The sequence below is a fragment of the Dipodomys ordii genome, unplaced genomic scaffold (genome assembly GCF_000151885.1).
Source record: "Dipodomys ordii isolate 6190 unplaced genomic scaffold, Dord_2.0 Scaffold70, whole genome shotgun sequence".
NCBI lineage: Eukaryota > Metazoa > Chordata > Mammalia > Rodentia > Heteromyidae > Dipodomys > Dipodomys ordii.
In genome coordinates this window covers 3,324,399-3,347,036 of record NW_012267286.1, presented here as the reverse complement: position 1 = coordinate 3,347,036, position 22,638 = coordinate 3,324,399, and the positions used below count along the sequence as shown (strand labels likewise).

General features: G+C 36.5%; 1 protein-coding gene across 3 annotated transcripts in view; it reads right to left on the bottom strand.

Moving 5' to 3' along the window:
- The window catches only part of Camk2d (calcium/calmodulin-dependent protein kinase II delta), a 258,154-nt gene that overhangs the window by 118,491 nt on the left and 117,025 nt on the right, over positions 1-22,638 (bottom strand). For all 3 annotated transcript variants that reach the window (XM_013023816.1, XM_013023817.1, XM_013023819.1), the window contains exon 4: positions 15,893-15,947. In XM_013023816.1, the coding sequence (XP_012879270.1) occupies positions 15,893-15,947 (55 nt within the window). The remainder of the gene's footprint in view (positions 1-15,892; positions 15,948-22,638) is intronic.

The window sequence follows — 22,638 nt, the reverse complement described above, 5'->3', positions numbered from 1 at the left end:
ACATTCCTATTGGAGCAGAGACAAGTCTGACCTCTTCTTCTCCTGTGACTGCTCTGCTCTTCAAAGGACTTAGATCCTGCCTTTAAAAGATGTGACTGTCCAAGTGGCCAAAAACAGGTCTCATCTTTCACCAAAGGCTTCTAATTTTAAATTGTAGCCATGCTAAATAATTTTATCATGAGTGTCACCCTGAGTCTGCATCCACGTTGTTTCCATTGTTTAGATGAGTGTGCTTGTAGAGAAGAATGGGAGTCACCATAACATTTTCATATATACATATAAAGAAAGAGAAAGCAGAAAAGCCTATGAGACTCTATCTCCAATTAACCTGCAAAAAAGCTAGAGAAGCACGACCATTCAAGTGGTAGAATGCCAACTATAAATAAGCACAAGGCCCTGAGTTCAAGCCCTACTACCACCACCAAGAAAAAGAAAAAAATGAGAACATGATATTTTCAAATGATTAAGTAATCATTTTCAAATGTTTTCATTCAAATACAAAAGTTTTACTTATTTGTGCATTAAATTATCCATAGACAAAAAGACCAGACATTGTTGGAATTTCAAACTAAGAAATGCCATAATATATTAAAATTAGCAATAAAAAAGTGGGAGGGGGTTATAGTTTAGTATAATCAAACATGAAAGATTTCAGACTAGGCACTAAATCTTTGAAGTGCTTTCCTTTTATTTATGTATTTATTTTTCTTGTTTTTTTTTATTGTGAAAATACCATACAGAGGGGTTACAATTACATGGGCAAGGTATTGAGTACATTTCTTATCAAGCATTGTTGCCTCCTCCTTTGTTTCCTCTTCCCATCCCTTCCCATCTCCTCCCCCTCCTCTGCCAAAGTTGTAAAGTTCGTTTTTCAACATAATGACTTGTACATCTCATTGTTGCAATGGGTCCACCTCTATCCCAATTTAAAAGATTAGGTTTTCCCCTTCCCCTTCCTTTTAAAGTGTCACTAGTTTTGAAAGTCTCATGTATGTGTGTATATACACTCACACAAACCTATGTGCATATAGGTATGTGGATATGCATATACAAACATATATATATATAATACATCTATATATAAACAGACATACTCTGATCTGCTAGTATTAAAACTGTAGGTATTTGTGCTTCAAACGATCTTTACAACTTTGGGAGGGGGGAGTGTAGTCGTGGAGATGGGAGGGCAGGGATGGTAAGGAAAAAACAAAGGAGGAGGCAACAATGCTTGATAAAAAATGTACTCATTACCTTCCTCATGTAATTGTAACCCCTCTGTATGGTATTTTCACACACACACACAAAAAAAAGGATATTAACCAGTAGATATCTAGCCTTGCTCTGATTCCTCCTTTTAGCCATATTACTTCCTTTCCTTCAAAGGAAATTTGGCTTTTGGCTTGATTCTTTTGTTCCCAGTTGCTTATAGTGTACCTGGGTTGCTTTGCCTCACACTCACTTTTGGTATAATACTATCCTCTTTTCCTATGGGAAATGACTCCTTCTCTACTCCTGCCATATTTTCTAGCTCCACAACCACATTTCCTAGCTTCCTAGGCTGCAAGATAGTTTCCTTGGCCAGAGAAATTGGTCTGGTATAAAGGTGAAAAATACAAATTAATTTTTTTATAATTTAGGAAGTCACTGGAAAAAGAATTCTCTTGGCCATGACACTTACTATTCTTAGAATAACCTAACCTTGGGAACTGCTGGGGTCACTATCCTGGGAGAACTTGCCTGTCAGTAAACCAGAAGATACTTCCTAGAGCCAGGGGAACTTGGGTCATCTTTAAAACCAACTCATGGTATAAGTTAACTTTCTGCTTGAAGAAATTTTAGATATCAATCTCTGGTGATACAAAGATCCTGAAAGAATGAACAAGCCGCTGTAATTCACTCTCCAGTGATGTGTCCCTCTAGTCAATCCATCACGTGATTATACCTCTAAATACTGTTTTCTCACTGTTCTTCTCAGTAGAATTACCTAAGAAGTGGGGCTCACCTCAATTCCCCTTTATCCAAAGGATGGTACTTTAAATAAGACCAACTTCCAGACATCTAGGATTTCTTTTAAACCTTCTCCAATACTACTAATACCACTGATTGAGGGTCTGAAACATTAAGATGTTTATAGCAGAGCTTCTCAGCAATGGGTAACAGTTGAAATCACTAATAGGACATGAATAATAGTAATAAATCATAACAATAAATCATAAATTACAGTTGGGGGAGAGGGGATCATAGTAAGCATTTCATAAATGTTAGGTTTTTATTAAGGTTGGACAATCCTTTTAAAAGGACTTTCTGATAAGATAACATGTAGATGGAGCAGTTCTATAGCATTTACTTAGGTAAAAGACATCCCTTAAGTATACATATTTATATTCTTCAAGTTAACTTACATTGTTGGGGCTTTCATGGAGTAGAGACCAAATCTGTAGTTACAGTTCTTAAAACTCTACTTTTGCAATGCATCACTCAAAAGTTTGAGCCTTTTGGGTGATGAGGTCTACTGAAGGAAGTTACTCCCTAGGCCATACCCCTGAAGTGATATTGGTACCCTGGCTACCATGCCCTCTCTCTTTATTTCCTGGCCACCTTGAGATGAAATTCCTCACCTGCTATCCACTTCTGCCATGATGTACATGTGCATCCACAGGCCAGGAACATGAAGGTCATGTGACCGTGGACTGAAATCCCTGGAACTATAAACCAAAACAAACTTTTGCTCTTTTTTTTTTTGGTAGGTCATGGGGCTTGAACTCTGGGCCTGGCACTGTCCCTCAGCTCTTCAGCTCAAGGGGAGCACTCTACTGCTTGAGCCACAGCACCACTTCTGGTTTTCTAGTGGTTTATTGGAGATAAGAGTCTCATGGACTTTCTTGCCCAGGCTGGCTTTGAACCGTGATCCTCAGATCTCGACCTCCTGAGTAGCTAGGATTACAGGCATGAGCCAGGCACTTTTGCTCCTTAAAAGCTGATTATTTCAGGCATTTTGGCACAGAGATGCAAAGCTCACTAGCATACTAGGTATACCTTTTGAGGGTCTAAATATGACGTTTTAGATACTATACCTTATGCTAATAATTTTACGGCTTCTATTTATGGCTCTCAAGTGTTCCTAGCCACATGACTGTCAGCATGGCATTCCCATGTAGGGGGGGAGTGGGGGAGGAAATCAGTATTGTCACTTATCACTAACTAAATACTGATAGAACAAGAAACTAAATACTGATGATGTTGTTCTCCCAGATCAGTAGGTTTCTTTGTTCAAGTAAGAACAGGCAGAAAATATTCTTTGCTGCTCATGAAAATGACCCATTTGGTTAACATTTCTGGAAAGGCTTGAATAGTTTTCGAATTCCAAAGTAAGGGACCTAAAAACAAAACAACACAAAGGAGTCTTTCTTTCCAAAGGTTTCAATGAAGAATGCAACCGAGGAAGAAATATAGGAGGCCACATATACATCGCATGTGTCAGTGTTGGTGCTTTGTGAGTTTGAGAAAAGGAAATGACAGGAATGATTTTAATTTCTTAAATAATTACAGCCCTTTGCTTTAGGCTCTCATGGTAATTAAGTATCTTACTTTGCTTGCTGACTAAAAATAAGTAAAATATCCCAAAGAAAAAGTCAGTATGTGGCATATAATGATACATCAATTAATTAAGTACATCTGAACAATCAAGAAAAATCAGTTCTTTGAATTTAAGTATATTGTAATTACTGTGTGCTTAAGAAGAGCAAAATCATTGTTTTTGCTTGCCTTTGAAATCTAAGTGGAGTCTTTACATGTTCCCAACCAGTGCCACCTAGATCATTGCATGCTTGCCTGGTCCTTGAGCTTACTGTATATCTCTCATTCCTGTTAGGCTGTAAACTCCTCGACAGCAGAGACTACTTCTTATTTATGCTTTTACTTCCTTTTTTTCCCCCTGTCAATCATAGGGCTTGAACTCTGGGCCTGGGTGCTGTCCCTCAGCTCTTCAGCTCAAGGTTAGCTCTACCACTTGAGCCACAGTGCCACTTCCTGTTTTCTGATGGTTAATTGGAGATGAGTCTAATGGACTTTCCTGCCCAGGCTGGCTTTGAACCACAGACCTTAGCTCTCAGCCTCTTGAATAGCTAGGATTACAGGAGTGAGCCACAGGCCCAGCTATGGTTTTACTTCTTGTTTATGGTTTTATCCCTATTATTTAGAAAGTGCTTTACATATCATTAGCAGCCAAGCAGCATTGAATAAATGTATTATAACAAAAATTTAGCTTCAGAGAATGGCTAAAATTCTAATGAACTTGGGAAAGGGAATGGAAGGTGAGGTAGGGGAGACTGTAGTCTACTACTACTACTACTACTACTACTACTACTGCTACTACTACTACCACCACCACCACCTGGCAGGAGTAGAACTTGCCGTTTTGAGTGTCTTATGTAGCAGTGAAAAGTAAGACTGGACATCAAATATTGCCTATGAAGTCCAGGGTGAAAGGGGAAATGGGTGGCCACATGATAGGAGGACACTGAGGAAGCTGACTGCTGATCTCAGTCCATGATCTTTTTACACTGTAAGTTCCAGATAACCTTACACAGCTCAAGGTCACTGATGGTGCACAGATAATGACTGTTTCCAAAATAATATCTCTTACCCAAGAGGGCAACTCTGTCCTCTCCCAAGGACAACCATCTGACCCAGGAGCTTCAGTGAAATTACTTTAGAAAGCAGTGATCAAATCAGTGTCCATGTTTCACATTTAATTAACTTTTTGAGGAAAGTGTACTTCCAAAATCTGATTAAACTAAAGAGGCAGGAGACTTCTTCAGTGACTCTGGAAATCAAATTCCAATGGAGTGGGATTTAAGATGTCCATTGACTGAACATTTTCTGAGAACTACTCAAAGTACTATTTTATCAATATTGGTTACTTTTAGTGTTTGTGAAACATACAGGTAAGATCTCTAATTATGTGGAGATTTGTAAAAATCAAATTGCACATGTTAATTTCTGACATCTCCTCAGATAACCATACCTTGCTTCTATTTCCAACACGAAGAAGTTTTTTAATTGAACTTTGTAAATAATCTGTATCCTTTAAGTGAGAACTTTCCATTTTCTACTCTAGCATGCACAGGCCATTAGAAGCCCCTTACTCTGTAAGAATAAGAAACAAAGAGCTGAATAAACTGACAAAATGAATAGAGAGGAAATCTATGAACAGAATCCTCAAAGCCATATAAAGTAGGAAAACTTCCACTCTGATGTATTGCTAAGGCTTGTTATAAAGAAGGGAAAAACTCCAGGGGAACCTAATCTTAGCAGTGCTATGTATGTTGGTGAGTTTTACGTCCGTTACACTCTGTTTTTCATTTCTATAAGAATATACCTGAATCTTGGAAACTTTATAAAGCAAAACTTTATAAGGGTCACAGCTCTAGATGCTCAAAGGCCCATATGAGCTGGGGATGGCCTACATGCTGGCAGAGTACTACAGTGACAAGTGATATCATATGACAACCTAAAGAGAGGTCACATATGTGTCTCTTCTGGATTTCTCTTTAAAAGACACTATCTGTACATCAGAATTGTATTATTCTTCTATCTCACAATAGAAATTAAATTTTAACACATGAACCCTTTGGGGACATACTCAAACTATACCCATATTGCAGCAATCTTCACAATCTGTATCTGATCCTTCCAGGGAATATTGGAGGAGAAATCCTCCCCTGTTTCCAGCCGCTGGAAAGGAAAATGAACTATTTGGAAATACAGAAAAGCATGTTATTGGTCTTCATAAGATGTACCTGCACGAGAAACTATCCTAGCCAAAATTACCTGAGGTTTCATCAGTGCCTAATCAGCCTTGAGGAATAGAATTCCCAAACTCTACACAGATTTAGCCTTAAGTACTTGTGAAATTCACAGTCCAGGAAGCACAAGCTCATCAAAACTCTGAGATCCAATCACAGGACTCTAGAATGTTCTCCCCGCTCACCTGTCATCCCAGCCTTCTACGGGTATGAAGGCATATTTGCCATAGGTCCTTTCACCTAGCATATCATGTCCACCTTCTGAAAAAATTACAAGGAAACCAAAAGGCAAAGGCATTCATTTGAATTGGATGCTAGTGTCTCAAGCCTATAATCTTAGCTATTCAGGGGGGTGAGATTTGAGGATCATGTAGTTCAAAGTCAGCACAGACAGGAAAGACTGTGAGATTCTTAGCTCCAATTAACCTCAGAAAAGCCAGAGTAGAACTGTGGTTCAAGAAGTAGAATTCTAGCCTTGAACAAAAAACCCAAGGGATAGTGCCCAGGCTGTAGGTTCAAGCCCCATGACCTGAAAACAAAACAAAACAAAAAGAAGGCAAAACTAGATACATTAATCTATACGGATATTAAAGGCAGAGTAGACTTCATCTCAAACAATTATTAAAGATGAAAGGAAATATACTTTATCATCATAAAGGAGTGCATGTTATAAGAAGATAACACTTAATGTGTATGTTCCTAAAAAGAGAAAATCACAATACATAAATACTAAAACTGTTGGAATTATAAATAAAAAATAGTAGAATCTGTTATTAGAGTTGGAAATGTTAATAGCCCTCAGAAATAGATGCATGGGGAAGAAAATCAGTAAGGAAGGAGCTAAACTCCACAGCACTAACAAACAACTGCAAGTAGCCAACAAGAATGGACTACTTTACCTGGCAACAACAGATTGCCTATTTTTCTCAAGAGTACACATTCTCATCTTTCACTAAGATTCATTATATCTGAAGTCATCAAACATACCTACACTAACAGAAATCATACAAAGAATAAAGAAACAATAATCAATGTCTAGCTGGAAAATCTAATGTTCTTAGAGATTAAATAACCAATATCTAAATAAACACATAAGCCATAGAAAAAAGTTCTCAAGAGTAACTTTAAAATATTTTTAAGTAAATGAAAATAAGAATGCAACCCATCAAAATTTGTGAGCTGCAACAATGTAGTGTTAAAGGGGAAATTTATATACTTGAATGAACCTGCTGAAGAGAGGGAGAAACAAAGATCCAAACCCTACAAATTTAAGATTCCGCTTAAAATGTAAAAAGAACTAATAAAATCCAAGTAAGAAAAAAGTTAATAAAAATCAAAGGTGGAAACACTGAAACTGGAAATAGGAAACAAATACAGAAATGTAACAAAGCCAAAAGGTAGTTCTTTGAAAAGATGAATAAAAGAAATAAAAGGCATATCATTAACTAAGCTAAGAAAAAAAATCAGGGAAAACACAAATAAGTAAGAGCAATGATAAAAGAAAGGACATTGTGACATCGTTACATTAAAAGTATAACAACAATAGTATAAAGAACTCTAGTGGCTCACATCTGTAATCTTAGCTACTCAGGAGGCTGAGATCTGGGGCTCACAGATTGAAACCAGCTGGAGCAGGAAGTCCATGAGACTCTTATCTTCAATAAACTACACAGAAAAAGCTGGAAGTGGTGCTGTGGCTCAAGTCTTAGAGCATTAGCCTTGAGCAAAAGAAGCTCAGGAACAACTCCCAGTTCCTGAGTTCAAGCCCTAGGACAGGCAATAAATAAATAAATAGAACTCCATGTCTACAAATGTGATACCCATGATGAAATGAATTTCTTAAAAGATACAAACTTACTTAAAAAAAGAATACATAATTATAATAGGCCTATAATAGTAACAAAATTGAAACAACAGTGAAAACAATCTGAATCTTGGCTAAAAAATCAACCTGAAACTTGACCTATACATGTTCACTGGAGAATTCTACCAAGCATGAAGAATCCAAGGAAGAAATAACATCAACAATTTCTTCCAGAATACAGAAGCAAAGTGAACACATTCTAAATTTTAAATTCGCCAGCATTATATGCATATCCAAACCAGATAAAGACATTATTATTCAAGTATAGAGCCAAATCTTCTTGCAATTATTGAATTAAAAACTATTTCCAAGAGCCTGATGATATCCTCGTTAACTGAAAGGCTGCTGTTGTTTCTTAATAGGCAGCCAGAATGAATGCAGGGGCTCTCTCCAAACCCCTGTCAAACTTACAGCTTTTACCACATCAAAATGGTATCATTTCTAGCATCTAATTTACTTCCTAAACTATATAGTCTTTGAAAAACAGATGAGGTTTGAATTGCTCTTTAATCCTGATATTACTAATAAGTACTCCTGATATTACTAATAAGTGTCACTCTGTCATCCAATCTGTGTAATTTGTTATTTTTAATATTTTAAGTTCAACTGATAAACATGTTTTCTAATAACAATTACAAAGCCTTCAAGTTGGCTAATGTTTTGCCTATTATAAATGTGATAAGATGGGGAAAAGTTAAACATCAAACCAAATTCCCTTCAGATATCACTTTTGAATTTTTTAATATGGGGCACTTAATTGAATACTGCCTTTCTCTCCCCCTCAAAAAAACTTAGTAGGCCACTTTCATGTATGCAATGACAATTTCTTATCTGGCAACATGAATAGAAAAACTTTAATAACAGAGAATGAAATGTTTAAAAGAAAAAGTACTTTATGTATCAAGAAGTTTTTTTCACTAAAGGACACAAATGGTCTTTTGTTTATTAAATGTAGTAACCGCATTTTCTCTAGTAGGTTAGATATTAAACATGTTTTTAATATTTATAAATGACATCAAGTCTCATTAATTCTTCCAGAAATCTCAAATCCATGAGAATAGCAGCCAGGTTTTACAAAACAAGAAAGATTTTAGAGATGGCTTTACAGACTTTTTTCACCCAGTCCCACAAGAGCATGCTGTATAAGAAAAACAGGGTTTAGAGACATGTTGTTACAGTTAACCCTGGATAGCTTTGGCACTGAGGATCGATGCACCTTATTTTAATCTATCCACCTTTAACTCTCTGTGGACATGACGAAAATTCAACACAAGTATAATTCTCTGGCCTGTTTCTCATGCTTTTGGGGAGCTGAGTGACAAATCTGAATTTTGTGACATGTACACACACACTATAAGTCTTCTTGATATAGAAATTCTGAGACACACAAGGGACTAGAGAGGAAAAATAAAATTCGTTACCCTCCCTCAAATAAGCCATGTGGTCATAAGAATTCTCTTGAGCTGGATGCAATTCAGAAGAATCAGATATAAGAAAAGTCTCTCTGCATTCTTAGATGGCCTAAAAGCAGGAACTATATTTATAAATTATTTCTCTCTCTCTAACTCTTTGGGGAACACAGAAGTTAACCCCTAGGACAACTTATATACCTTGTTAGCCCTTATCTAACCTAAAGTCTTCTCTTATACTCGCCTTTCCATAATTTGTAGCCTCTCCCCACAAACATTTCTTGTATTAAATAAGTATTGTTTTTTATTAAGTTGTGGTTTAAGCTCAAATTCTAACCATCCTTTTGAGTTATAATTCCTCTCTGAGTATGTAAAATAAAATATGTTAATAACATTCCATTTGCCATAGATATTCTTAAGCTGCCTTCAATCTAATTTACAAGGTTCCAGGCAACTCAGATTGTTCAGAGAAAATAAATTTCCCACACTGATGTGTATTTGCAATTAAACGTTTTTTGTTAAGGCCTTCTTTCTTTTACTTATAACTTATTAGGTTCGTTCTTTGCTTTTTTTTTTTTTTGGTGTTTTAGCATTAGCTACAAGAAGTTGTACAAAAGGGTTTCAATTCAATATGTCAGTTTGAGAGTACTATATATCATGATCCATGTTACCCCTTCCATGGCACTCTCCCAACCCCTTCACAGTCCCCTCAATTTACCTGCTTCCATTTTCACACATATACAAGGAAGTTTTTATTTCTCAAAAGCCCTCTGAAGAATCTGCTACAGGCCAAATTCTCCTCCCTGTATGCTTCCAACTAGAGGACTACAATGTAATTTAATGCCTTCACTTTCTTGGTTTCCCTTAGATTTTACTTAAATCCACATGTCTATTATTAGCCCTTCTGCTCTTCAGAGCAGATGACATATGTCTGAAAACCTTGCCAGGCACAACTCTCAAGTGAGGGTGATTCTGAAGTCAGGGCAGTTTCTTATTTGCTGTGAAGAACTTTGATTTGTGACCATGTAGAAAAACCACAAGATAACCTGGTTCCTAAATTTATTTGTAAAAGAAGCTATTAAAACTTTGCAGTTGGAGCTGGTGACAAATAGCTAATTAAAAAATGCACATTTAAGCTGGGCGCAGCAGTGAACACCTGTAATTTCAGCACCTCAAAGGCAGGAAGATTCCAATATGAAAAATAGCTCAGGTTATATATCAAGACCACAATATAAATCTGTCTCTCTCAAGGAGTAGGGAGGATGGGGGGGAGGGAAAGTAGGAGAAAAATGAGGGAAAGGGTAACAAGTTTGACAAGAAATGTACTTATTACCTTACTTATGTAACTGTAACCCCTCTGTACATCACCTTGACTATAAAAAAAGAAAAAAATGTTTATCTCTCTCTTCATGTCTGTTTCTTTCTCTATACAAACACAGTAGTATATCTATATATATAAATTTTAAAAAATATATTAATTAATGAGAAACTTTTATTCACATAGAACTTATGTCCTCTTTAGTTGGTAGTTTAGCAAGCAAAAAGTACTCCACTAGAAAATGACTCAATGCACCTATAAAAATAGAACTTCCCATTTGACTCTGAATGTCTGACATTCCACAGGAAGCAGGCACAAGTACTGCCCTGCCAAAACCAGCATGGAAAGGAGGAACACAAGGGACATTCCTTCTTTAGGAATTCAAATACTTACTTTATCTTGGAACTGATTGGCTAAGTGGCTTCCAATTTTTCCATATGAGTATTCCATTTGTACTTTAATACCATACTTCCCCTAACTATATTGAAAATCTACATGTTTCCAAAGCAACATACTTTTCCTCCTCCTTGATTTTTCCCCACAAGTAGATACTTTTGAAGAATAATGTACTTTTATTGGCTGTATTCTTCTGGGCCACTATAAACCTGTATCGTAACCATTACTCTTCAATTGTCTCTAAAGCTCAGTGCTTTTTTGAATAGTGTCAACTAATCTCATTTTTCTGACAAAGCATTTTGATGAGAATAGTAAAAATCCACATCTTAAAGTTTAAATACTAGGTAATAATGGCAAAAAGTCTGAGCTTTGCATTGTAGAAGTAGAGATTAATTGCTGGACATATCATATTATAGTCTGTATGTAAATTTCACCTTTTGAGGTCTCTGTTTTGATTTCAGAGACAATAAAAACAGACAAATATCATTCCTATATTGTAGTTGTAAATCTTATGTTTTGTTGGTCGTGTGTGGGGCTTAAGCTTAGGGCTTGGGTGCTGTCCCTGAGCCTTTTCGATTAAGGCTAACACTCTATCACTTTAAGCCAGAGAACCACTTCTGGTTTTCTAGTTGTTAATTGGAGTTAGGAGTTTAAGGACTTTCCTGCCTGGGCTGACTTTGAACCAGAATCCTCCGATCTTAGCCTCCTGAGTAGTTAGTATTACAACTATGAGCCACCAGCACCCAGCTTTGTAAATCTTTTTATTTATTTTGTTAATTCTTACTTTTTATGTTCTTCATTTCTTTTTTTTTTTTTTTGGCCATCCCTGAGGCTTGAACTCAGGGCCTGGGCACTGTCTCTGAGCAAGGCTAGCATACCTGAGACACAGCTCTACTTCTGACACTTTTTTTGGTGGTTAATTGGAGATAAGACTCTTAATGGACTTTCTCACCCAAACTGGCTTTGAGCTATGGTCCCCAGATCTCAGCTTCCTGAGTGATTAGATTATCACCTGCACCAGATGACCAATCATTTTGATGAAATTTAAAATTATGACATGTGAGACAACAAACTAAAGTCTGATTCTCATTATTCTCTTTATATGGGATTCTATAAAATTCAGGCATAACTTATAAATAACTTGGTGACTGTGGGAACTGAGAAGTCAGAGGATTTACCCTAACATTGGAATACTTCTCATGGAGGAAAGGAAGCCTAATTTGCTACCCTAAAAATGTGTCAGGGAGGCAAAACAATTATTTTGAGCTAGGGTAACTAAAACTCCATGGATGCAGGAAGAGTTCTTTTTGCTCCCCTAATCTGCTTGAGCTTATGGTCCAGATTTCTCTTTGAGAAAGTCATTCCCTTTTCTTACCCCACCCCCACCAGGGAGAGTAATTCTTCTCTTTAAATAGCAAGGTTTGACAGCAAAGTGAATGAACAAATGTACGTTTTCAGGTATCTTTTTTTCTTCCATTAGTTTCTCCATATATTTATTATTTTTTCTCTATAATATGTAAAAATTTTTTGGGGGGGGTCCGGTTGTGGGACCTGAACTCTGGGCCTGGGCGCTGTCCCTCAGCTCTTCAGCTCAAGGCTAGCGCTCTATCACTTGAGCCACAGAGCCACTTCCAGCTTTTTTTTTCTTTTTGCTTATGTGGTGCTGAGGAATTGAACCCAGGGCCTAACGCATGCAAGGCAAGCGCTCTACCACTGAGCCACCTTCCCAACCCCAATATGTAAATTTTTGAAGCCCAAATATTCCTGTTGGTTAAAAAGGCATAAGAATTTGAAAAAAAAATGTCTGTGATTCCACTATTCATTGTAGAATGAAGTACATAGTTCATAGTATCATGCCCTGTTTTGCATAACAAAGGGTAGTTGACCAATTAAGTCCATTAAGAAATAACAGGTCTGATTCTTAATAAATAATTAAATAGAATATAGTACATTGAATAAAATCCTGTGATTCAGTGCTGTGATTCCTGCCCACCCATCCACCCATGTAGGCTGAGGACAGTTTGTGGAGGCTGAGTCCAGACCTGAGCTGTTTGTTTATAAAGATAGCACCTCCTTATTCCTGTTGGTGAGAAAGCTTGCTGCAAGGAAGAATTAAGCAGATATAGAGTTCCATAAAATAATACCCCAAAATGTGCAGCAGACAATAATCCAAATGATCTTTAATTATCAAAAGCCAGAAAAGCTCCATTCCAATGAGACACCAATCAGCAGACAGCAGTGCCAAAATGAAGATGTTGTTGGGATACCTTGAGGAATATTTTGATATAGCAAATGCAAAAGTGAACACACATGGAAAAAATAGGAACTATGGAAAATTTTAGCAAAGAAATACAGGATAGAAAGAAAAAGAGGAAATTATAATTGAAAAAAAGAAATAACTCAGTTTTTACAAAGATCTAATGAATAAGCCAAATAGCAGAATGGGAAAACAAACAAACAGAGGAAAGAAACAGGCAATCCAAACTTGAAGACAAAAGCAATGTAAATGCCCAATCATAAAAACAGAAAGAGGAACTGGCACTGTGGCTCAAGTGGTAGAGTGCTCGCCTTGAGCCGAAGAGCTTAGAAACAGCACCCAGGCCCAGAGTTCAAGCCCCATGACTGACAAAAAAAAAAAAAAAAAACCAGAAAGAAAAAATAGACACAGGGTATGGTAGGTGGGGCAGTAGATAGCAGAATCTCAGAAATTTATGGAACTCTAATGACAACAACAAAAATCCAATATTATGTCTCCAGAATTTCAAAAGCAGTAAGAAATGAAAATCACTTTCTACAACTACTTAAAATACTATTTTTTTAAGCAGAGAAAGTTGAGGCTAAAAGAGAATTCACAGAAATAATATTTAAAAGATTCCCAAGTTTGTTGGACATAGACTTACATATTCCTGAGGCTAAGCAAATCCAGAAAATATAAAAAAAGAAATGTAAGGCAAGACACATCACAAATTAAAAAAAAAAAATCAATGACGAAGGAAAAATCACTACTGCAGTCAGAGAGAAAAAATACTTTATTATCTTTTGGGGTAAAATAACAAGAATGAGGGAAAATATCTCTTTTGAAAACAAGGTGTTACCTGAGAGAAGATGGCTCATGCTTGTAATCCTAGTTAATCAGTAGACTGAGATCTGAGGCTCACAGTTCAAAGCCAGTCATGGTAGGAAAGTATAGTTACTCTTATCTCCAATTAAGAGATGCAGCTCAAGTGATAGAACACTAGTCTTGAGCAGCAATAAAACTCAGGGAAAGGACCCAGTCCCTGAATTCAAACCTCAGGACTGGCACAAAACAAAACAAAAAAACTATGCATGGAGAAGAAAGTAGCACACTACTGAAGAAAAGAATTTACCCATAGCTAAGATATGGAACCAACCCAGATCCCCCTCAGTAGATGAATGGATCAAGAAAATGTGGTATATACACACAATGGAATTCTATGCCTCTATCAGAAAGAATGACATTGTCCCATTTGTTAGGAAATGGAAAGTCTTGGAAAAAAATATATTAAGTGAAGTAAGCCAGGCCCAAAGAAACATAGGTCCCATGGTTTCCCTTATTTGCAATAACTAGTATATTTCTGAGTCAAGCAGAAAAGGTCAGATAAGTTGATGTTAGGGAAATGAGCACCAAGATAAGTATTCAATTTTTTTGTTTCTTTTTCCTTTCATGCGATTGTTTCTATCATATTTATAAGATGATTTCTATGCTGCTTTGTATGTTCCTCCCCCACAGTATAATCCATACTTTCACTGTATTTAATGTTGGTATAATTTGTGGAGGGGAAGGGAAAGAAACAAATCATTTAACTAGGGATACAGGTGGACTCATTGCAACAATGAGATATACAAGTTGTTATGTTGAAAAATGAACTTAACAACTTTGGTGGGGATGGGGGGAGGACCAGGTGGGAAGAGGAGTATGGGAAGGGATGAGAAGGGGAGAAAACAAGTAGGCAACAATGCTTGATAAGAAATGTACTCATTATCTTGCCCATGTAATTGTAACTCCTCTGTATGGTATTCTCACAATTAAAAAAAAAACAAAGAATTTACCAACGTCATTTAGGAATGAAGGGAAACCAAGATATTCTTTGAAAAAGGTAAATCAAGAATTTATGACTAGCATACCTGACTCTAAAACAGTGGCTTAAAGGGCCAGGTGTGATGGCTCACATAGGTAATTTCAGTTGTCTGGAGACAGACAGGAAGATCATGATTTCCATGCCAGCTTGGAGTACAGGCTAAAGAGTGAGACCTATCTCAAAATTAAATATCTAAAGGAAGATCAAGCAAGTAAACAGTAAGAAAAAGGCTCTTTAAATACCAGAAAGCAAGAACAAAAACAGTATGTTTGAGAAAGGACTAAAGAGGGAGGACTACTATCACAACATGGCTACCAAACATTAGCTTTAGTTGTGGAAAGGATCCTACATACAAGGGCTATGCAGAGTACAGCTTTGTTGTTTATTTTACATCACACACATTTGATTCACCAGTATGGCAACTTTACCCATAGTTAGTGTATTTTTGCCATGTGCTTGTTTCCAGAAGTGAGATGACTATGTCAAATGAATCAGCCATTTCTTAATCTCTTCATAAGTAGTATCAAAACGATTTCAAGAAAGTGAGACTTCCATATAAAAGACCAACCAGCCATGCATGTCACCTGCTTTTCTGTATACTTGCCAGGAGCACTATCTTCCTGAGAGAATCTCAGTTTAAAAGTCCCAAGTAGTTTAAATCAACTTAAATCATCACAGTTTCTTCCTTTCAGTCTTTAAAAAAAGTCATATACATTTTAAAAATTCTTAAACATCCAACAGACAATTTTATTCGTGTCATCATTTTTGTACATCATGATATCCAATGGGCAATGCAGAGAGAAACAGACTCATAAATAATTTCACATAAAACATTACCAAGTAGTCGTTTTCTCTTCAAAAGAATTAGGGCAAAACATGACTTGAAAGAACACTTAAAAATAATGTAGTGGTGATTAATTTGGGCCAGGCAATGAGAAAAGTTATGTTTAATTGAACATGGTCTCAAATATCTTCTAAAAGGAAATGAATATACTTACAAATCGAACACCAAGTAATGGAAGCCTTCTTCCGATATGCTGTCATGGAGTCTCACTAAGAAAAACAAAGAAGAAAGTTTCTATTATGCTTATGCCAATGATCAACATAAAGCCAGTCTTGCAGGAGGCAACTGTCTCTAAATGGAAATGTGAATGCCATTTTTTATTTGAGCCTTTTAATATATCAATACACTTTCAGCTTGTCTTGGGATGAGACTGATTCAAAGTCTGAATTTTGATACTAATGATGATTAACTATGGCAACTTAAAAATTATTTAATTTGTAATGATATCCATATCTACTCTTCTGAAAATACTTGAGAATAAAGGTACAATAAAGGTAAAAATCATCCACATACTGCCACATAAATGCTATGTAAATATTAATAATTATTATAGCATATACCTAAAGTTACCAGGTTCCAACAAGTCATAAACTTTCTTGTCATATACTTCACTCGCTTTAGTTCATGCCTTCACTAACTCACATACTGACTATAAATAGGGATAGCAAGAGTAATCCTTGTAAGTCCAATAAAGGGTCTCCCTGCTCTTTGGTTCTGGAATAATACTGTCTGGCTCATCTGTTAAAATAACATTTTTAAGTTTTTCAGTTTGTTTTCTTTGAGATGGGTTTTACTATATAGCCCTGGCTGGCCTAGAACTCATGATTGATCTTCTTGCCTCGACCTCCTGAGAGTTGGGGTTATGGTGTGTACCACAATACTCAGTTTACTATGTATGTTCCTTGTTTTGTTTTTTGTTTATTTTTATTGTTGGTCATGTGGCTTGAACTCTGGGCCTGGGCACTGTCCCTCAGCTCTTCAGCTCAAGGCAAGCACTCTACCATTTGAGCCACCATGCCACTTTTAGTTTCCTGGTAGTTTATTGGAGATAAGAGTCTCACAGACTTTCCTGCCTGGGCTGGCTTTGAATCATGATCCTCAGATCTCTGCCTCCTGAGTAGCTAGGATTACAGGCATGAGCCACCGGCACCCGGCTTGTATGTTCCTTCTTTACTCAAGTCTCTCCAAAACCCATACTAAATCATTAGCTATAATTTCGATGTACCTAGAACATTATTGAAAAAAAATAAATTAGTTTTTCAAGATCATAAGAGTTTCCAATGAGTTAGACTTGGCAGAAAATTCTAGCTAAAACCAGGGTCTGTTTCTCACCACATTCAATGCACATTTAAAACTTACAGGCATGCTATTCTGATGTTTAGTTTTGTATAAACCCTCTGATTCATTCCCTCAATCCCTCATAGATGATTAATTCTATTTAACCCAATCCCTTGGGTGGTAGCTTACCCTTACTGGGGTAATAGAAGGCAAGGCAAACATCAAACATCACAAGAGTTCCTACAAAAGCGTCAGTGTTTGAACAGTGCAGGGATGACTACCACACAGACACTGTGTTGTTACACATTCAGGTTACCACACAGACTGAAGTCGTCCAGAGAAGTCAACAGAATGCATAAAAATTCCTCCACTATACACTTTATACTATTCCATGTTTTACAATCCAATTCTATCTCCTGACGGTATCACTGCTGGTACATTATAAAAATCTCTACTGAATCCCTCTCTGGAATTTTCTCCAAGTGTAGAAAAATAGACTTTTGAGTTATTCAAAATTACAGACAATTGTTTTCTAAATATGGTTTTGTGGGTCATAATCTTGGTGGGTTTTTTTGATACTACTGGGTTTGAACTCAGGTCTTATGCTTGCTAGGCTAGTACTCTATCACTTGAAGCACATCACCCTATTTTGCTTTAGTTTTGTTTTGTGTTGTACTTTGTGTGTTTCCTCATGCACACACACACGCGCACTCACAGGCATGTGCCAGTTTTGGAACCTACAGAGCCTATGGTCTGTTCCTAATCTGCTGTTCTATAATTGAAGTCATACCTACATTTCCAGCACTGTGTTGGTAAACTGGAGATAAGAGTCTCATAGACTTTCCTGCCCATGCTGGTTTTGAACCTCAGCTCTTTGCCTCCTAAACTAGAATTGAGCTCAACTGCTTTAGTTACTTTTCAGATAAGGACTCTTGCTTTTACTCTGGCCAACCTTGATCTAATTTCTCTCAATTTATGATTGAAAGGTACAAATATCCCTTCTTCCTTTCTTATTTCCCTCTCAGCTTCTTTCTACACAATCATCACAGTCATTTGGTAACAAAACTATGTAATACAGTCATGGCACTATGCCACATAATTACAGCATCTTAGGGAATAAACTTGTTTCTTTTTTAGTTAATTTTAACTCTTCCACTCTATTGTCAGAGTTGATGTTTTGACTGTTCAGTCTGCCCCATACTTTATAGTCACTGCCATTATCTGCTTCTCTTCGAGACTCTGCAGTCAGTTGAAAGTATCCTTCATTTTCTATCCTTTATTTCCTTGTTACAGATACTCAATGATTGAAAAATGTTTGCATTTATAACATGTTATGCTCATCATTTCCTAAAATAATTGTCAATTCCTTTCCATACCAAAGGGGCCACAGGACAATCTGTCATTCTACTCATCAAGGCTGTTAATTCAAGATTGGGATCTCGGCTAGCCTGGCTGCTTTGTGTCTGATGTGTGCCAAAGCATATTGTATCACGTTCTTGACACAACTGCTTGCTGCCGATGCCATAAGCCACACATATGGCTGCACACAATTAGCCTAATGACAGCCATTTCTACAATGGTTTTTGAGGGAATATTTAGAGAAGATAATGAGAAAAGCTGTTAAGATAGCTTGTGGTTAGTTACACTTCTCTGAAGTTTGCTGAAAGGTAAAATTAAGTTTTAAGATCAAACAAGTGATTTTTCTTAAACAGAAACAGCCATATACTTATCTGGAATAAGATTTTAAATTCCAGAACTTGAAATATGGACTTCTAAGGGGAAAAAAAATTGCCTCTGAGGCTAAACTAGTCCCAAAGTTAGTTGATCCATGGCTTAATTCACTTCCTCTCTCTTCTTTATATATTACCATTCTGGTAGTTTGTATTCAAATCATCATAGTAGTTCTGCTTTCTCTTCCGGTCATTTGTTCTTAAAAGATTTCACCACAGCTAAAGCTGGTGGCGCACACCTGTAATCCTAGTAAAAAGACTGAGATCTGAAAATCAAGGCTTGAAGCCAGCCTAGGCAGACAAATCTGTGAAATTCAACCAGCAAAAAGCTAGAAGTGGAGGCATGGCTCAAGTGGTAAACTGCCAGTCTTGAGTGACAAAAATAATATAAAATAAAAGCAAGAACAGGAGGCGCTGAGCTGAAATCAATTCCCAAAGCAAACAAACAAAAATCATATCCTTCTTCATTTCTTGGTTCCCTCTCTTATATGATTTGCCTATGTGAGGCAAACAGAGCCTTCTCAACCTTAGTATTCTCCAGTTGAGTTCTTGCAAACCAACTGCAGTGCTAAAAAGTTGTGTTAGCATACTGAAAGACCAGAGCGATAGTGAGAAGTCACCTTAATACCTCATCACTAGCAAAGCTCATAACTCTGTGAGTGACCATAGACACATGCATTAAAAAACATCATCTGATGGAACCCATCAACTCAAAATATTAAGGCAAATAATGAACTGGGACTGTTTCAAGTCACAAAGTAGGGGATAAAGTATTGTGGGCAACAAAAGATACATCCACAGTAATGACTTAATCTGAAATGTGTAATTGTCTTCAGATAATTCTTTCTATGTCATAGGTAATTTTTTTTTAGCAGAAAAAGAACAAGTTTGGCCTCGAAAGCATGAAGGAATTAGTATAATTCTCTGAAATTGAACATGGTAGGGCAATACTGCCAATGTTATCACAATACTAATAAAGTAATTCACAGAGAACAGATTGCATTGCATCCCTGTAATCACTATTCGTGGTTTCTGAGCATCAGCTTTGGATATAAATGGGACAGATTCTGCATTTTTAGCTTTTCTGTGTTATAAGACTTGTGGTAGCTGGATTCAGTTCATATACTAGGATGGAAAAATGGCAGCTTGCAAGTCAGATCCTTTTTATATTCCCATCAGTAGTTAATTATAATTCACAGCCAGAGCAAGCACTAGCCAAGCTAGGTCATATAACATGCCAAAAGCAGGATGCCAATATTGAATTCATTTGTAAATTTAAAAAAAAACACCTATACCAGTAGTAGGCCATTTTAACAGTTAAAAGCATCACTGAAGAGAGAAATTTCAGCTCTACTACTGGGTCTTCTGTGTCAACATTGTTGATCTCTAGAGACCAATTTTCAAAAAAAAAAAAACAAAAAAAAACAAATCCACAAACAGAAGCACTGACAACCACACTCAAAGACCAATTAAAAATACTCGTGGAAAACTAAAGGCATTTCTGGTTTTTTTATTCAGTCTCTATTTCTTATAGCATAGATGATACAGTTAATAAGATTACATCCAGCTGTTTTTTTATCACTTCAATATAAAATATATTAATTTGACACATTTAAAATTTTTCTTGCCCAGGCTGGTTTGAACTATAATGCTCTGATTTAGCCTCCTGAGTAACAAATATTTCAGATGTAAGCCATCACTGCCCATGCAGTATGTACTCTTAATAAAATATTTAGCAATATGCCCCACTAATACAGGCCAAGCAACCCATTATTCATCACTCAAAAAAAATCAAATAACATCTACATCAGAAAATGAAAGACTACTTTAATAAAATTGTAAATATTTTCCTATACTGATAAATCTACTTTTCAATTGAATATTAACTAGCATTCAATTATTTTTAAAAATAAATTGTTTATACTTAAGAATAGAGACTAAAAATTAAGCACTTTTTAAAGTAACTCTATTACATGAACATGTACATTAATTTACAAACTATTCTAAAAAACACAGAAACAGGTTTTGGAATTCAAAACCAGTATTTGAGGTCCCAGTAAACCAGCTGTGCTGATCAGAGACCCCATTTTTTTCCCTTAGTCTAACATTTTATTTATGAGACTGAAAAACATGAGAACCTAGGGAAAGTCTGTGGCTGGAGAAAATAGAGAATATCTGCATATACTTTTCATTTTCAAACTAACTTGAAATAGTTAATAAACCAAAGTGTGTAAGTAAATATCTTGTATATGTTTTGGTTTGTAAGAAATCCATAGTCTATTTATTCATGAATACTCAAATTACCCACATTTCATCCAATTCTATTGCTACATCACCATTATAAAAATAGACACAAAATAACAAATAGGAACAACAAGACTATTTTACCATAAATCTCCATCCACTAGTTTTATTCAGTGCTTTTGAATTATGGCAATGCTATCCCTACAAATGAGCTAATGGGGACAAATAAATTACACTGTGAGAAAATCGTGGAGAATAATACTAAGGTTAAATAAAATGTTGTGTTTGGCCGGGTTTCAGTGGCTCACGCCTGTAATCCTAGCTGCTCAGGAGGCTGAGATCTGAGAACTGCAGCTCAAAGCTAGCCTGGGCAGAAAAGTCTGGCTTTTTATTCCTAATTTCCCACCCATTCCTGATTCAAGATTAAAATACAAGTTACACCAGTTTCAGCTTCCATGAGATATATAGGATTAGGCTAGTAACATACAAGACTGATAAGGAAGAATTGTGATGTCTTCTGATAATCTAGAATTAATTATAAGCAAGTCTACTCAACTGTGCTTTTATATGATCAAAAGGTCTGTAACTTGGGAGAATCTGAACTGAAGAGAGGTTGGGAGGTATAGAGACATGAGCTGCTGACAGTGATCATTGAACACATAGACCAAATGATAGGACAAACAGTGAGAGAAAACAATTAGTTCTTTTTTTGGGGGGGGAACGCTCAAAAATGGTTGGTTATAGAATCTCAAAGAAAACAGAAAAGTAAGCAGCTACATAGCTCATTTAAAATCCCATTCTGGTGATTTCCCATAAAAATAAATATGTTAGGAGAAATCAGAGACAGTAAAATCTGGGAATGTTCATTTTCTTTGCTCTTACTACCTCTTCCAATATTTATTTCTCACAACTATCCTTAACTTTAGAATATGAGAGGGAGAGAGAGAATGAGAGAAGAGGGGGGAGGAGAGAGAGAGATTCTGTGGCGGTCTCCTCAGCCCTACAGAAAAAGCTTAGAGGTAGATACAGTACTTGCCAATCATATGAGGCTGAAGTTCAACCCTTAGTTAAAAACAAAACAAAATAAAGCAAAAAGTGGAAAAGAAATGAAAGAAGAAATTGTTTCTCTAGCCTACCACACCATGTTCTCTGAAACATATCAGCTGTGATAAGCACAGGAAATAAGGAAATGCCAGGCAGTACTACACAATAGAGAACAAGGTATTTCGGAACTGGCAAATCTCTTGCTGATGAAGAGGTATTACTACTGCAATGAAACAATAGACTTGTTTTTAAAGGAGGAAAAATCCAACAATAAACAGGCAACCTAGAACATATTGAAGGGTGTTTCATATTAAAGGAACTTAAGGCTTCATGAAACTTTTGCTTGAGGCACAGTGTCACACACAAACACACACAGTGTGTACTGAATCATGTTAAAATAAAAAACCTTCCTTATTCTCTAGGTAACAATAAAAAATACTTTATATGTGCTGGATTATAGAATCTGTGTGTGTGAGAGAGAGAGAGAGAAGAGAAGAGAGAGAGAGAGAGAGGGAGGGAGGGAGGAAGGAAGGAAGGAAAGAAGAAAGGAAGGAAGGAAGGAAGGAAGGAAGGAAGGAAGGAAGGAAGGAAGGAAGGAAGGAAG